Source organism: Leptidea sinapis, chromosome 35 (assembly GCF_905404315.1).
Source record: "Leptidea sinapis chromosome 35, ilLepSina1.1, whole genome shotgun sequence".
Taxonomy (NCBI): Eukaryota; Metazoa; Arthropoda; class Insecta; order Lepidoptera; family Pieridae; genus Leptidea; species Leptidea sinapis.
The window spans coordinates 7,492,855-7,511,994 of record NC_066299.1 but is presented as its reverse complement, the minus strand read 5'-3'; the positions used below and the strand labels follow the sequence as shown (position 1 = coordinate 7,511,994).

At 32.4% G+C, this 19,140-nt stretch overlaps 1 protein-coding gene across 3 annotated transcripts in view; it reads left to right on the top strand.

The window, feature by feature from the left end:
• The window catches only part of LOC126975265 (uncharacterized), a 129,914-nt gene that overhangs the window by 94,776 nt on the left and 15,998 nt on the right, over nucleotides 1–19,140 (top strand). For all 3 annotated transcript variants that reach the window (XM_050823074.1, XM_050823073.1, XM_050823075.1), the window contains one exon: nucleotides 9,474–9,600. In XM_050823074.1, the coding sequence (XP_050679031.1) occupies nucleotides 9,474–9,600 (127 nt within the window). The remainder of the gene's footprint in view (nucleotides 1–9,473; nucleotides 9,601–19,140) is intronic.

The window sequence follows — 19,140 nt, the reverse complement described above, 5'->3', positions numbered from 1 at the left end:
CCAAATCTTATTTATCAGGCTTACCATAACATGAATATATTCAGCAGTATTCCTAGAATTAATTTAAACAGGCTTAGATTCCGCATCACAATGTATGGCGAGCCGCGAGCTCTATAACTTTCAAACTATAACCTCTTTGTGTGATAGTAATTGCGCTTTCATTATACACTCAGAACGTATTTACCGTATATTAAGTGTCTATGTGGGGGTTCTCTAACTACGTTATAACCTGCAGTAATATTACATACATTTATAGTCAAATCAGTGTTTTAAATATAATTTGAACAATTTTAGAAGTAAATAGTAAAATCTGGAATATAAATTACATCATAGAATCTAAAATTGAGATTGAGAGGAATATTTTCGGAGAGTAATTCATTGTTATTTTAAATGATTTTCCTAAACGTATTTTAGTATGTTTGGACATGACCGGTTATTGATTTATTCATCATTATTTAATAGTTGTTTGTCCAAGTGTTAGTCTTTCAGTTCACCACGAGCACGCTAAAAGGCTGAAATGACGCACATTCATTCAATATATTTCGTTAAGTTATTTGTATCTTACCGCCATATATTTAATCAAAAGATTAATACCTGGCTGATTTGAATCATCCAATTGTTGTGAGCCTTCTTGAGTGTAAATTCCGCTAAGATTCGTCTACAATTAATTCGACACGTGTTTCGCCTGTACACGAGGTAGCCTCAGGAGATGTTGATTTGCCAAAATCTGGCACGAGACTTAAGAAGGCACTTATACTATACTCAGAAAGGCTCACAACAATTTGATAATTATGGATTTCCGAAAAATAATGCCTTATTCAATAAATTTGATTTGAATTTGTTCTTTGTAGATTCAAATTCAGTTCAATCACAACAAAATAAAGTTTTCAGTGTAGGCTTAATTAGGAAATTTATTATTAAAAGTCCAGTGTTTAAAGATGCATGCGTAAGCTAACTTAGCTGTTATCAGTAATTGTGTGTGTGGTCAGTGTGAACTCAGGGATTGTGTGTTTAGATAAGAACAAATCTCAGAACCTACCGGAGTTTGCAACACATTGACAGGCCAGACTAGCAATCATTTTTTGTTTGTTGCTTTAACTATTGGAACGAACAACTTGTTATGTTTTTAAGGTGATAACCCTTACTTCTAAGATTAATGCACAAACAAAATTTTATGAACGATGCGGGATTCGAACCGAAGACCTCTCGCGTTCCGTGCGAGTGCTCTGCCAACTGAGCTAACCGTTCGAGTGACGTATTGTCATAAAATCCATCTTTTATGTTATGCTTTTAGCCCATTTTATCTTTATTTTATGTTGAAAATATGAAATGAGGAACTGAGTTTCTGATGGATGAAGTCAAATAAACTTCATTCAATTAGGCCTTAACTATTTGGCCCCTTTGAATCGTCATTATAATTGTTCAATTTAATTAAAAATTACTGAATCTACCATATGTTGGAAAAAGTAGAGCTCACGAGAAAATTTGCGGCTAGTCTTTTAAATATGAATGAGTATTTAACAATAGCTGTAATATAACTTACATATCAAATTAGTTTGTAAGTGATCCAATATGTGAATTATTATATTCAATGTTAAAAAGTGTTTTACATAGTAAATATTTCATTAAGAATAATGAAAATTAAACTGTATAGATATAAATAATTCACTCTGATGATTTTTCCTTAACGCACCAAAAGAAATATAACCTGAATATTATTTTAATATTTTAGGAGTGTAACGGTTAATTTAATGATTTTAATACTAAGATAGTAGGCATGTAATGAGAATTCGCACAAATAATCTAAAAGTGTTAAAAATAACATTTAATCTAGTATAGTGAATCTGCCGTGATTATTTAACATTATAAGATATACAGTCATCAAGACTATCATGTTTATGAAGCATCTTTATTCAAACAGTGAAGTCAAGCTTTAGAGCTTGACTTCACTGTTTTAACTAATTTTAAACCTTTAGAGGTTAATACAGCTTCTATGAAATAAGTTATAGTTAAAACAGTATTATATATCCGTGATACATATGTAACTGCGCCAAAAATGTAAATGAAACAAAACTAATTTGTAATATGCTGGAATTGTTCAAAACTTTTTGGCTAAAAATAGTGGCTATTTTTTTATAACAAATTCTTCTAACATGATTTCTTCAAACTAAAGTGACTTTGGGCTAGTGTAATAGCCATACAGTGGGGTAAACTTTTAGGGGAGAAAAGAAATGTGAGTAGACTGAAAAGATTTTAGATAAAGCTGGAATAGACTAGATGATTATATGCAAGATCAGTAAGTCGTAGAATAATATGCAGAAGACCTTCGCCTAAAGAGGAACCCAAATAGAAATTCTATAGGCCCTTTAAAGTTTACAAGTCGCACTGCTTTATATGTTCTTATATTAGACATCACAGAAAATACGCTAATAAAGCAAAATATTTTCTAAGAAAAAATATTCGAATATCAACGTTCACTCCAAATTTTCATTGAATTCACATGGTATGGTCTGGATAGTAATGACTCTTTAAAACTTTTGAATCCATGCCAAAGTGCCATAATTGCCATAACCAATTTGTTTATTGGCTACAGTATTCCATCCTCAAATAGGTTTCAAAGCGGATGTCCATGAGAGGCTGTTCCTCATTTCTATTAGATAATCGTCTGCATAAATATGAAGAGTATGATGAAATTGAATTGGAATAATCCGTTTGCCTCCTCAAATATAAAAAAAATATTGAAGTCATACTTCTTTTGGCGGGTCAGGGAAAAATTATCACAGTTAATTTTTACACTGACACGAAATTCGACACCCAGACGAATATTCTAAGTCATATATCTACTGCACGACAAGCAATGGACGGGAATTAAGTAAATTTCAATATGTATGCTTAAGTTTAAGTTTTAAAGTAGAATCAATCTTTCTAATAATTTAATGATAAATAAATGATCGTTATTTAGTTTATAATAATATTTTCATTGGTTGTTTCATTTCTTGTTATTATCTTCTGTATTTTAAAATTATTCTTTCTACAAACGTAAATAGCACGAGGAATAAAAATGTTACGCCAAAGAATTATTTTATCTTGGGTGCGTAAATAAATACACACTTATTTAAACATAAATTTCTATTCATAATTATTATTGTAAATGATTGAAACATTTTAGGCGGTAAACATAAAATAGAATATGATGAACCCGTGCAAGTTATCGATGTGAAAATTTCCGATACATTTGTCGGGGATAGTTTCGGTAATTGACCGGCCGTTATTAATGCGTGCGGTCAGCTGTACCGATAACGCTGACCGAATTGTTCAACTGGACATTGTGACTATGAATAATATTAACATAATGTAGTAGATAAGCTGCTAGAATTCTATACACTAAGGATTCCTCCAATTGCATTCGATAATGTATAAATATGGGAAATAGGTAAAAAGGCATAAAAGGCATTTATTTTCTCAAAATTGATTCCTTTAGAATACTTTTTGATGTCATTTCTAATAACTATAGATACTACTACCGCTTTGGAAACAAATGGCGCTCTGAGAGAGAAGAAGCGGCGCAAGAAACTCTCTCAGCATATTTTTTTTGCGCTCTTTTCAATAAAAATGTACAATATTGTACAGTCATTTGTATCGCTATAAAATAATCACAATCTAGTCCCAGGCTGTCCGATGATTTAGATATTCAGCAGTGGAGTAATAGGATTTACGACAGAGCCATTTTTTTATAAAACATTTAAATTTATTTATAGATAATGCCTGAACAGTGGCTGGGACTTTATTATAGAAATGTATACATTTACCCTTAAAGCTATTATGTATCTAATGAAGCCTACTAGAATTAGTTACAAGCAATCCCTTATTTCTAGTGTTATAATAGGTAAGGAACATAGATCATTTATACGTCTAGATACGTAATTATAAGTATCGTAGTAGAGACAGGTAATAAGGAACAAAACCTTACTATATACTACGAATAAACTACCCACGTTGCTCTTTTGACCCGCGCTTCATCCGAATAAATAAATAACTAAATACAGTGACGTCACAAACTTTATGCGTCTAGAAAGTCTGTGACGGCTGTGATATCGTCGAAAAAAATTGAGGTTAAAATTTAACCCCTTTTTTGAGCAAGGTGTACACTAACACAAAGTTACATCCAATTCACGAGTGTAAGATTTTATTTATCACACAAGTGATAAGCCTGGTCTGCTTTTATCAGTTGTCTGGCAACAAGATCTAGACGTAGGTTGTAAATTATCTTAGGTATGGAACATAGCTCAATGGGCATATTATGACCGTTGGGGCATTAAGGTCTTGGAATTGTATCCACATCGTAGGAATTGTAGACCCTCTGCAATATGAACTGATGCTCTGGTCAAAATTGCCAGAGTAGGTTGAATGAGGACAGCGCAGGACCGAACGTCGTGGAGATCTCTGGGGGAGGTCTTGTCCACCAGTAGTCAACTTTCAGCTGAAATGAATGAGTGATAGGAAAAAGTATTGGTCCCTTAAAGGCCAGGCCATCAATGTGACGGGGAAATTACATATTATTATTATTAATACAGTATTAAATCACTGTAATTAAGTTTCATGGTGACGGGCGTAGTTGAATGTGAATGGGTCACGTTTTCTATTATAGGTTTTGTGATGCATAACGTTTCAGATGAACTGATAATAGGAATACAGGCAGATTTTTTAAGGAATATTGCATGATTATTTCGTACTTAACATTATTTATTTCCTCACAATATTATATTATGAATTTCTTAAAACTTTTCTAAAAGAAACAGTGTTTTTTTTGCATGACGGCTATTTGGATTCCGATATAAAAGTTGTTATTGTTATACTTCGGGCACGGCATGGTTTTAAAAAGTAAATTTAATTCATTGCAAAATAGTTACTTAATTACTGTAACTCCAGTTAGGAATATTTGTGAAAAATTTCATTGCTTACTCATGTTGACGTAGGCTGTTCACCCCTTTCCGATAAAGAATTTTAAGTAAAGGACATTTAGCAATGACTTTTTAATATTAAAGTATAAATGTGATTTATTATTGATAGCTGTGTAACATGATCATCATCATTATCAGCCAGAAAAAAAAGCAAAGCAAGTACTTATATTAAAAAATTAAAAATACTACCCAAAGTAAATATTGTACGCGCACGAAGTCACGGGTTAAAGCTAGTATATTATAAAATCGTAACAAACTAGAAACAGGACATTGAATATTTGCTTTGAAAACTATTTGCTTCAAATAATAACGTAGTAATAAATACCGAGATAACACAAATTAATAATACCGGACCCAAAAAATTTGTCTACAGAAATTTTCGTCTGTTTTTCTGTATGTACAGTGTTGTGTGGCAGTACCTATTATTACTTGGTATTTCATTACAATCGTTAATTATTCCAAATGACAATTAAGTGTCGATATGTTTTCATCCATTTTAGAAACTGTTTAAACCTGTTCTGATAACATGTAAAGTGTTTTGAAACAAAATACGGTTTTTCGATGTAAAACTATTCAATTCATTCACAAAAACAAATATTGACAACTTAGTTTCTGCCATACAGGACTATAAGTCTAATGGAGTAATTTAATTTATATAATTTATTTGATAAATATCGTGTCCAGGTGTATCGCTACAACTCAAATCTTTGCCTTAAATCGACAACATGGCCGCCGCATAAAAAAGTTAATACTATTTTGAATACGAAACCACTATAATACTCCGACGTCTTGGTTACAATTTTAGTTACAGTTACAGTTATATATATTTACAGTTCACTAGCCAAATAAATATCTTCACTATAGACTTCACACTATACTAGAGTGAGATGGTACTTTGCGCGCACATTGTAAAAATTATTATTTTTTTCAAATGCCTCATATGAAGTATTAACTCTGATTTGAAGTGCTACTATCATTAGATCGCATATTGATCACTAGACTTATATATAAAAAATACAAATTTAGACTAGTGACTCAACTAAGGTTTTTGTATTCCCTAGCTGGGACAGAAGACTTCCACATTGCGTCTTCATCCCGGTCCTGATTGATCCTTTGAATTTCACTTTAAGTCTTCCCTATGACTTTCGCTTTTTGAGTGACAATCCGTCACGAAATTTTATTTTCCGTAGGGGTTCTAGTATTCGAAGTATGTGGCTAATCCAGCTCTGTATGCGGCGTTTGATCATTAAATAGAAAACCTTGTAGATATAATTTAATCTAAGCTAAAGTATTAATAATATTGATAGTAGATTCAGTTGCTTATTTCCTATTACATCGTAAAATAATTGGTAAAGTTTACATTTATAAAACTGTGTGTTGAACTGATGGCTTAGAAAAAGCATCCAAGAAATGCAATCCGTCTGAGCGTCGACCGCTACTGGCGTGCATTTCACCTTAACTTGACACCATCACCACAATAACAAAAGCCTATTGGACAGTTGGAGAAACTCAAAATGCACTTACACTAATAATAAATAGAATTTAAATTTGCCTAAAGCTGTTGCTGAACCCTCGGGCGTGTTGGATTAGCCGCGCATTTGACCCATTAAAACGATCGATTGTTTCCTTATCGTGTTCACTCTTTTTGAATTACTTTTTTCGTATTTTAAAATCAATATTGTGAGTATTATTTAGATATAATTCAGTGTTTATATTTGTGAGAAACTTCGTTTGATCGCTTTGTTCACTTTGCTAATAAAAAAAAAATTTAAGTAAAATTTATTCTACAATTGTTGCATATTATATTATTATGTTATTGCAGCAATAAATAAACATTTTTTTATGAAAATAAGGGACGAGACGGGCAGGACGTTCAGCTGATGGTAATTGATACGCCCTACCCATTACAATGCAATGCTCAGGATTCTTGAAAAACACAAAAATTCTGAGCGGCACTACAATTGCGTTCCTCACCTTGAGACATAAGATGTTAAGTCTCATTTGCTGCCAGTAATTGCAATAGCTACGACGCCCTTCAGACCACAACACAGTTATGTTTACACATTTCTGCTTCACGGCAGAAAAAGGCGCCGTTGTGGTACCCATAATCTAGCCGGCTTCGTGTGCAAAGGAGCCTCCTACTGGTATTGAAAATAACGTAATATGTATATATAAATTGTTGAGTTACAGATAAATTAAACAATTAACAGTTCATTTTTATTGGTAACTTAATTTTATTGACGGTTTTAAATAGAGCTTGTGAGTATGATTTTATTAGTGTAATAGCGACCAATTTCATGGAAGTTGATTGTCCTTGTCCGTAACATAAATAATTTGTAGCAGATCAAATTTATTACATTGACTATTTCCATTTTGAAAACGTTTCTGTTTGTTAAAGTATTATGTTATGTTTGTATTTAAATTAATTATCAGTTAAATTAATTATTTCATTGTTTCGACTTTATATGATATTTTAATTTGGGTCTATTCTCTGTGTTTGTACATTTTTCACTAGTAGTTAAAATTAATTTAAATCATGGACATTTATCTAATGTTATATCCCGCGGATTAAGTTTCTGGATTGATATTTGGACAAATAAAGCCGTTGTTGTTGTAAATTCAATAAACTCAACGTATTGAACACATAACGAAGTAATATATGAGTACGCAACTAGTTGCGAAGTCACAAAGATAGGCTCTAGATCAGTAATTAGGTGTCAGATTACCAACATAGGCGCCATTAAAATTGCGGTGAAAGTTTTGAAGCATAAGGAAACTAATCTAAATAATTCTATAGATATGCTTCCCGAGCGTTGGCAGACCACGCGGGCTTCAATATATTAGAAAAGAGATGCATTTATTTTTGATTTGACAAAATAGCCATTAATTAATCTAAGACCAGGACGAGTTCTAGCTTGTTATTTTTTAGTATTCTGGGATTCTCAGACACTGAAATAATTTTATACTAAGTGATCCCGATGGTTTGAGTCTATATTATTATAACAGAAATGTCAAAAAATTATTTTGTAAGTTGTCTTAGTCATAAAATTCCGGTACCACATAACCGCTATTAAAAATATGTATTTTCAGAAGGCAACTTTACGACTCCTTAGTAAAATTTCATGAATTATTCATTTGTTTCTTTTATCGGTTTACTAATCAACTAATTACATACAACTTCTGTAAAAAAGATTTGTCATAATATGAAATGAGAGCTAATAACGATATTGCAATTTGTAAACAGTTCAATATAATTGGATAAAATGCCCCAATAATAATTTTAAATAAAGAAGAAAAAATATTCGTTGATTTAGTGAAATATTTATGCTTTCAAACTGAACTATGTTTAACATTGAGAGCGCTTTGAAGTCTAATTAGGTCAGGTGAATAGGCAAAGTTTTGCTCATAATATTCAGAACATTTTTTACCTTTTAGATGAATGAGTTGAATGGAAAGTCTATATAGAGAGAGTCTTGAGATAATTAGAAGAGCGATTCGGATGTCATTCATGACATTGTTTTAAATAAAATAAATAAAAATATTTTCAGACAGCAACATCTATAACCAATTTTATATTTAAGTATGTAATTTAATGTTACCTTAAATAACAATATTAAAAAAACAATTAGTGATATATTGAGATGGTAATGTTTTACCGTTGTCAATATTAATTATGAAAATTTTAGATCTAACTGGGCGTTGTACTGGAAAGCAAGGGTCAAGGGGATTGATGTGAGCAGAAATTGTCAGGGAACCATCTCAAGACCGTAGCAGATGGAGATCTGTAATTTCTGCCTATCGAGTGGTAGAGGTATAGAAATTTAAATAAGAAGGTAATTGAAGTACCAATTCCTTGTGAGACGACTGTCGGGTTATATAACTGGTCTGGCCATATGTAGGTATTATAACAACTTAATTTTTTTTTAATTCAAATGAGATGTTTCTGTGGATCTCTTGGCTAGGCTAGGACTTGGACCACACAAAAAGATGATGAAATAAGTATAAAACCGTACTGTATTTGCCATTTTAATTACCTGTGTTGTTTTTTGGTGCTAAATAGAAATACTCATTAATTACGCAAAATGCTGCTTTTGATACTGACATTGTTATGATGTGAAACAAATATTTATCTTTTTGATACTGGATTCTGGACTCGGGAAGGTCGTCAAGTGATGTTTTACCAATGCGATTATTTTGTAGATTCCTTATTCGTCTTTTTCTTTATCTCTGAAATAGAATTTCTGACAGGTCACAATGAAACCTGCCTGCATAACGTTAATTTAATTGGAGTTAGGGAGAATGGCGCCTCCGTTTGTATTTATATATAGTTATATATCACATACACATAACCAACCACTTACATATCCGTGCACTAGGCCGTTAGTTTATCAACAATATTTCAAGATGCGAGACGACATTTTTGGTTATAATCTGTGGTCACATTAACCGCTCCATGTCAAGTTGTCAATTTTTAATTTGTAATATAAATGTAATGCGAGTGTTTATTTCCAGGTGGTGATCTGCGGTGCGGTGCCATCGATGGTCCGACCCGTCCGTCTGTACAACCAGTGCTCACACATGTTCGTCAACGTTTTCCCAAACGGCACTGTTATGGCGCGTTCCGATGGCAACGACCAGCGTAAGTACTACAAATCATTACTACTTTTTCATCATGTCATCATAATATGCTGATTTAAATTAATTTCAAACAACCATGCTGCGGAATGAGCTACCTTGTGCGTTGTATCCGGGGCAATACGTCATGGCTACCTTCAAAAAAAGCGCGTACACTTATCTGAAAGGCCGGAAACGCTCCTGTGATTCCTCTGAGTTTCAAGAGAACGGCAGTGATCACATAAAATCAGGTGACCCGTTCGTTCTCCTCTTAAAAAATAAAGTAATCTGTTGGTATTCAATACTTTTTTCCCATCTCAAAAAATGTTAACATGTAGGTTTGTTTTTCTATATATGTACATACACAATATATGTAGGTACATACTTATACACGTAGGTGTCGGTAACGATAACGATTTCAATGGCTTTTTCTCATCTCAAAAAGTGGCCCAACGCGCCTTGAGAAGTATTCACATCATATAACTTTTCATCCATTTAACGGATAGGTAAAGCACGTTACCCATTCCGATTATCTACCGTGAAAATCGTCTTTAATTGAATCGTCGTAAGTATTCAATTATCATTATATAATTTGCCATTTATTTGGTAACAATAAATCAAGTTCATTGACAATTTTGGTCTTATCTCGTTTGATGCATCGCGTAGATTCGATTGATTACATCTTGCTGTAACACAATAATTGACAGATGTGATTTTCATAACACTAACCAATGAAATCATCATAATATTATGTGAACTCATGTTATTCCATCAAAATCAAATATTTTTATTCAAAATATGGTATAGTATCACAAATTGAAAGTCAAAAACTACCACCCATTTGAAGAGGTACGCCTCAGACCTGAGAAAAAATAAATTATGATAAAAATAAATTATTTGGTTACAATTTTTACATTTTTCCTACATTAAAATTTATTATTTAATAGCCTGAGGGCGGTCGATCCATTCCCAATCTGTGGTATTACCTTTACCACACAAACGTTTATTAACAATTCTTTTGAATTTCATAATACATTTGTTTTGAAATTTTTTTGGTATCTTGTTGTATGAAGCATATACAACGCCCCACAAAAGACTTACTAACTCGACTTAGCTGAGTAGTAGGCATTACAAGTTTATGTTTGTTCCTGGTGTTAACATTATGGCTATGACAGTGTCTAACACTTAATATTATCAAGAATATATTATCACTTAAAAATATTGCAAAAACATAAATATTTAATCGAAGTTTAAACTTAACATTTGCCGTATATTTACGCTACATGTGTATTGAAAAGTATTTTGAGTCAAGCACACGTTTGCGCTAGTGAGTGCATACCACGCCACCATAATCATGTTGGCAGGGGCTAGACGTGAGAAACTATAGGAATATGTCAATACTTGAAGCACAACTTGAAGGGTCAACGGCCATTGCAACAGGTAAACTCCGCAATGTTGTAACGGGCATCGTCACAAAGCGATTTGAACTTTACTTTATCGACTTCTGTATGAAGGTCAGTTCAACATCACCCTTTCAATATGAATTGTGTGAAATTCCATTTATAAAAATGATTCAAATTTTTGGAATTCCTTAGTTAAAAATGTTGACGTATAAAAGAGGTTTTACTAGGCATCTTTTAAAAGAAAACATCATTCAAACACGAACGTATATTATGTTGTAATTATTTATTTACAGTAAAATACCATTATGGAACCTTTGCTTGATGAAACATTTAAAAACTTGTCTCCCGTATTTCTAACAGTAAATTCAAGAATTGTTTTTAAAATTTTTTCGTAATTGTCACGTTCGATTGCGCAAATGAAAGTGCTTATTGAGTGTACAAAGAAGGTGTAAATTATGAAATTCTAATAGCCACATACATAGTAAGCACGTTTTATTAACACCTCGGATGCATCTAATCTTACGATTGCTAAAGAGTTTCTAGAAGAATTACTAGACTAGCTCAATATCTAGAGAATCATATAATATATTATGTATGTTTATTACCTAATGTTTGTTTTACGCATGTTTGCAAGTCACCTGTTCAAATAAAAAGTACTTTCACCTCTCGTAGCAATGTAGTTTGCTCACAAATAATCGCTGCTTCAAGAGTTGCAGAGGACTTTGCGTATGTCCTTTGACAACTTGTTTTGCGATATGAAAGGGTGATCTGAGATTGTGTAAAACAATGTTTAAACACTTTTTATTTTGTTTATTGTTTTTGTTAAGTTCATAAAGCTTGGACAACTGCAGGAATTTATAGAGTGAATCCAAATGGACCTTTGGCGTTTTTTCACTAAACACAAGACTGCTTTTATAGCGTTAAAATTCCCTTATTATTATGTTATGGAACTTCAACATAATTTTCTCAGATTATTTCCATACATTAATTCATCACTTGGCGTTGCGTAGAGACATCGCTTCGTTATGTGTCTTCTGTTGCATGTATCACGGGGAGTGTTCCGAAGAGCTGTTTCACTTGACATCTACCGCCGAATTCCACCTTCGCTCAACACGCCACAAATATGGATATCATCACCACCATCTGGTTGTGTGGCGTTCCTCCATTATGTGGTTTTCAAGGAACTTCCTTCCATATACTAAAAAGCTGTGGAATAAGCTTCCTTGTGCGGTGTTTTCGGGACGATACGATATGGGTACCTACAAAAGAATCGCGTACACCTTCCTGAAAGACTGGCAGCGCTCCTGTGATTCCTCTGGTGTTCCAAGAGATTATGGGCGGCGGTGATCACTTAACACGCTACGTACGCGCGTTTGTCCTCCTTTTCCATAAAAAAAAAACACTTTCTTCTGGATCTTTCATTCAAATTAACAGACAGAGTTATTTTTCATTTTTAATAGCATCCTTTAGGGTTCTATACACACAGAGGATAACCATAGTTATTTGTGAATTGAAATGTCATCTACAAACATTATAATGATAATTAATCGATATTGGCAATAATAGTGTTGTATAATTTATTACTGTTACAGATTCGTATTACATTCATGCAGTTTGATCTAATTAACAATGACACATTCCACTATTACACAAACGTAATCAATATTTCGTAACATGATTTATTTGTTGTTTAGTGAAGTCTGCTTTTGTTTAAATCAAAACAATAAACATAGCACAGGAAAATATGCACTAATAATGTCGAAATAATTTGTCCAGCTTAAATAATATTAATTTTCGTTAAGTTCTATCTGGGAACGAGGTAATAACTGCTATTTTAATTGTGATCGGATTTCGCCGAGTGAAAATGTTGTAATATTTTTTTTCACACTTTTTCTTATAGTATTCTTATCAAATAATGGTGCATGATTCATTTATGATACTCGTAATTAGAGGTGTTTCTGTACTGGCCCGAACTTAACACAATATAAAAGTTATTGCTATTAATGTTTACAATTATTAAGTTGCATCAATACAATATGTTACGCCTTTCTTTCTTGCCAATGAAAACAACTAACCTATGGATGAACTTCTTTGTGCAGTGTTTCCAGGATGATACAAAATCGGTACTTTTCTAAAAGTGCGCGTACATCATTCTAAAAGATCGGCAACGCTGTTTTGATTCCTCTGGTGTACCACGTAATATCACGTGACCTAAAATATGATAGCTTAATCGAAATTATGTATTCCTCATGGGCCTAAAACATTGCTGTAGCGCTTCAGAAATGTACGCGGAGGCTAGCTAGGGTAAACGTAAGAGATCATGCATCCAGGGTTGACACGTGTATAATGGCATTATCAGGAGTGTGTCTGACAGACTGATGCTGTCAGCAATATACCAACGCAGCAGTTGGGTGGATTTGGCCACTCAGTTTCTATTTGTAATTTATATTGTTTATTTTATTTCATTTTTATTGTGAGTTTGGAACAAGGGTCTGAAATTTAGAATTATTGTTATATTAAATAAAATCTATACTATAATATTATAAAGCTGCAGTGATTGTTTGTTTGTTCGTTTGAACGCGCTAATCTCTGGTACTACTGGTCCGATTTGAATGATTCTTTCAGTGTTGGGTAGTCCATTTATCGAGGAAGACTATAGGCTATGTTTTTTTTTTCAAAATTAGGGATCCGTAATAAAATTGCTATTTTGTAACACAATGTGTAAAATCGAAAACCTATTTTTGCGTGCGCTGCAAAAACTATTGACAATAGAACAAAATGATGTACAGGCTATAATATAGGCAATATTTTATTACTTATAAAACTATCGCGTGAATTATACTTTATATGGCAAAACAACGTTTGCCGGGTCAGCTAGTCAGAAATAATTGTTCAAGGTACATTGTTAAAGGCACAAATCATCTATTTTCATGCAATTGCTATGCATTTAGTAATTATGTTCGTCCTTACAAATAAAATAAACTATTAAAGCGGGGAAAAACAAACAGTAACAGAATATTATGTATTGCATCATCGTAATAATCTTCAGTATAGGTTGTTTATTTATTAGTAAAGCAAAGATAGGAAGGTCTCATTAATTTTGCCGGATAGCGCCATTTGACTGCTTCGGACCGCCTACAACCGAATAAACGCGTAAAATATGTGACGCTTTTTAATTAAAATTTGATTTAAATGCATTGATAACAGAATACAATAATTCATTTAGAGCTAGAAGAATTTTTATAACTCTACGGAGCTATTAAAATTTGTTACTACCTGATAAATAGAATTGATTTTCATTTGGGCTTCAAACCCGATTTAATAATGTATGTAGTTTATCACTATAATTAATTAAGAAATAATGTTCATTGTAGGAAGTTTGTATGTCACGACTTTTCCCATGTTAATTCTTAACAGATATTTTGTTTCCTTGAACGACATTATATTTATTAAAATTATAAATATTATTCAGGAAACTGCCTTAACTTTATAGGCAGTTAAAATTATAATTTCCACTAAATTTTAAAATTGAACAAAATCATGGTACCATACGAAATTAATGTTTAATTTAGAAACTCATGTCATAGAAGCTCTAATGAGAATTACAATTAAAATTATAGCAAAACCAACAATGTTTGAAATTCTATCAAATTGATTTTTTTCCATTTACAAAAATAATTCGTTTTATACATCCTGTATATTGCTTTTCGTGGAAGAAGACAAACGGGTCACCTGATGTGAAGTGATCACCGTCCACATTCTCCTGAGGAATCAAAGGAGTATTACCGGCCTTATAGAAGAAAATACGCACTCTTTTTGAGGGTACTCATGTCAAAAAGTTCCTCTACTACCGCAATGTAGAGGAATGCCACGCATATGGGTGGCTGAGGATAGTATCCAAGTTTGTGGCGTGTCAGACATCCGTTGAATTTGCCGGCAAGAATCAGGATCCCCGTGATAAATGTGATAGGAGACACACAAAGAAAGGACATAGAACCCTGAATCTCTGACAATTCGAGCACATCTGCCTTGCAGAACAATTTAACCGAGTGGTGAAGTGGTACGAGCTGATAATGGAGTGCACCAGACCAGAGATGAGAGAATGCTTGCGAACCTGCGTTTTGTAAATATGTCATTCGCGTGATTCTCAATAAAACTTCTCGCTGTTAACAGTCACAAATTTCTGTCAACTTAAGGACCTTCGGGACTATGAGTATGTTTTCACTTCTAAGGCCGGCCACGCTTCTCTTGACCTCTGGTTATGCAGATGTCACCTTATTGAAAGTGAGAATACCTTGTCATTGCCGCCCTAAGTTGCTTAAAACCTTAATTATATAGGTTCCAAAGTAAGCATTCAGATCTCTCTGATGTTATGAGTATAAGTTGGAAGTCTATTAGTAGAAATTTAATTCGGAATGAGCATGCAAAAGGTTATTTCTCAAGAAAGATATTTCTTAAAAAATATTATACTCAAGATAATTTTAAAGTTAAATGTTAAACATTTTAATTTAAACTTAATAATATTGTAACATCACAGCTTCTTAAGCTTTTTGCATTTTCTTGGAAAGATGATTGTTTGCCGCAAATTATATAAAATCAATCGTCGGAGGCGAGCCGCGGCGCCTTCTCAAATTAAGTTGTTATAAGTTAAAAACATTATAATGAAAGGGCCATAATGCCCTCCGTTTCGCAAAAAACCATACCACACACGCATCCAATTACTTCCCTATAATCTAATAAGGAATCGTGTAATTTGGGTAAAAAATAAACCACCGGGAAGTGATGTTATTAAATGTTATTTTGACGTGTTAATTCATTGAACTGAATCCACATGGATGCGTGACGTTGGTTATTTTAAATTTTCGATGACGTGAAGTGGCAATTCGCTTCGGTGTTTCAATGAAAACAAACTTAGTTTGAAGGCGTTTCGTGTTGATACAATAAACAGAAATGTGTCTATAGTTTTTTGGATATGTATTTAATTGGGTTTGAATTATTGTTCAATAACTGTAATAGCATTGTTATATATCTAACTTATCTATCTTTTTTTGAACCTGTAAAATATCAATTAATAGCTTTTATATGTAGTTTTATATTTAATATTCCTCACAATTATAATTTAACCATTATAATCAAATTCAGCTCTAAATTTTTATAAAGTATTTTATTAACTAAAACTTCCCTATCGATGGAATTGTTGAATTATTTTTGATAATAGTATTACGAACCTCTACCTTATTATTGTTAAAAAGAAAAATGTATTTTAATATATGATCTAGTTGTAAATTAATGAGAACTGTTATAATAATTGAAGCTAGTTTATAATTTGATATCGTATCAGTAACAGAAACATTAAAAAAACATGATATTATTAAATATCTCACGTAATATCTATCGTTGGAATAAATTGAAAATGTATGTTCTCAACGCCTTTAAAAACATTCCTCTTATCAAGAATATGGCTTTTATTATAGCATCTGGTGGACACAATTACTTATTGGGTGGTCTGGACTTTAGTGTGTCGCGAATAAAAAAATAACTTTTATGTTTAGTAAACTCTTAACTTTGTAACGAATACATGAAGGTATGCGAGCGTTGGGTTACGTTTAAAGGTAAATTGCTCTTCGTGTAATTTTGCAAACATGAAATAAATGTAATTTTAAAAAGTAATAGGCACCTCACTATTTATTTAATGAAATTAATTTATACTAATATAAAACTAAATATAATCATAGATGAATAAAACATTATTTAATTTTTTTATGGAAAAAGTATGACAAACGAGTGTACAGGTCACCTGGTGGTAAGTGATCACCGGATTTTAAGGAAAGTGTACGCGCTTTTATGAAGGTACGCAACGCCAACTGATCCAGCCGTTCACAGAGCACTGGGTCCCTGACAATATGAGCTGTCGAGTCAAATGTATCGAGCTGAGATTGGGGTGCGCCAGATGATGAATATTGTGTGGCCGGCGCTTGTAGAGCGCTAGAATGAAAAATTTAAAAAACTACTTCACTAAAATTAAAAATTCCTTGCTTGAGTAGAATGGTACAGTTTCTATAGTATATCGTTATATGTACCTATATACTTCTTCAGCTCATGGTCGCTCAGAGAGCAATGGAAAGCTATGCTAGAAGTTTCCCTGCGAGATCGAATCAGAAATGAGGAGATACGTGGGAGAACCAAAGTAACCTTTGTTCACCTGCTCAATTTTCTTTATTAAAGTTTTATTAAAACATGTTAAATGTCTTAACCATTGTATACTCAAAATCGGGCCTGTAACCCAATAAATTAGTAGCCAACTTATCGTATAAAGAGCCTTTTGATAGGAAAAAATTGTTTTCAATTATTTAATTTTGTTATTATATGATAGAGAAAGTCTGTTATAACTTTTTCCTAGTTATTTATACACAAACTTACAATTCCGTCATGACAACAGCATTATTTGATATCTTTCCAGTCTGCGCTTAGTTATCAAAATATATGACCCGATTCTGATTAGTGTGACAGTTACAAGCTCAATCATATCATCGATAACGCAGATCCCACAAATATCTACCTTACTTTGTGAGTGATAAAGGCTGGTTTTGCGTATACTTAGCTTACGCAATGTTTATGAAAATATTGACCTAGTTTCGTTGAAGGAATTTCACTTGCTCTCTTTATGTCTAGATTTAGTTAGGTTAGGTCTCAATGATTTGTTGTATATTTTCCGTATATTTTGGATTAATTTTATCACAGTTCACACACAAAGAAAATCTTAAACAAAGAGATGATGCGTTCATTATCATGTGAAATACCTTCCTGCAAAATTAATTTGAACGAATACTGTAAGATTTATTATTGATAATTAATTCATCAGGTAAATGCGTGTTCTTAATAATTTGGACACGTCAAAATATACCATTGTCTTAGTAATTATGTGTGATACAAGTATATAGATGTAAGTCAGCACTATACTGGAACATGCGGATCTTTCAGGATAGAGATTTTTATTAAATTAATACAAAAAATTACGTAAAAACGTGTATTAAAAACAAAACTTCTGAAATAGAAAAACTATCTTTTTATAATATATATTAAACATTTAAAAAATTACAACACTATGACAAAATTCAAGACGAACATATAAATAAAACGACCTTTGACAATTCCTACCCAAAATGTGATATTAAATACAAACATATATTTTAATACAACTGTTAACAAATTACGAGCATTATATCCTACACCTATTCATAAAAAATATTCTTCACTTTCAAAAAAAAAAAGTATTATCAGTCAGTTATAGATTTCTCTCTTCTTTCCAAAGAAGTACATTTTCTGTGACCGACATTCGTCACAGAAAATGTATTCACATATAGTTAATTTCTATTAATAGTGTCGCTTTTTAGCTGAATAATCTGACAACATATATTTATCAAACCAGTCATGGCTAGACCAGTCAAATATTAATATTAGAAACATGGTCGAGCGTTATATAGCACTTTATATACTACATAGCAGCAGTTAAGGCTCATAATAAACACAAATGAACCACAATAAGAAGTCAGTATCTACATTAATTAAGCGGTTAACTTGTAACGTAAAAGCAGCATTCCATGAATTGATTACAGTTAATGATTTTACAGATTCGCACACGGCCTTTCTGTCATAACATACACACTGTATTGAAATGAGATTATATTAATTTTTATCGATAAGTGTGCAAAGACTTCTTTTAATCCTTACAGCAGTCTAAAAATTATAGTTTCTTTTATTTATTTTTGCATGTATGTCGTTAATTATAATATTCTGAGTTTTAGTAAATTATTCCTATCCATAACAAAATTTATTGAAAATTTATTGAATTAGTCTCGTGCCAGATTTTGGCGAGACAACACGTCCTGAGGATGCCTCGTGTAGAGGCGAAACACGTGTCGAATTGTTTTAAAGATAAATATTGGCGGAATTAACACTAAAGAAAACTTAAATAATTTGTATACCTATCCATAACAATAGAATAAAATTGTCAAAATTATTTAATTCAAAATGAAACTACAGCCGAAACTGCGCTTTTTCCGATCAACCGAAAATTTGTTTCAAAATTTTACAAGAACAAAAACAAATTCGGGGTCTTTAGTAACCATCTCAGTGCTATCCTGAATTCTATTATTCTATTC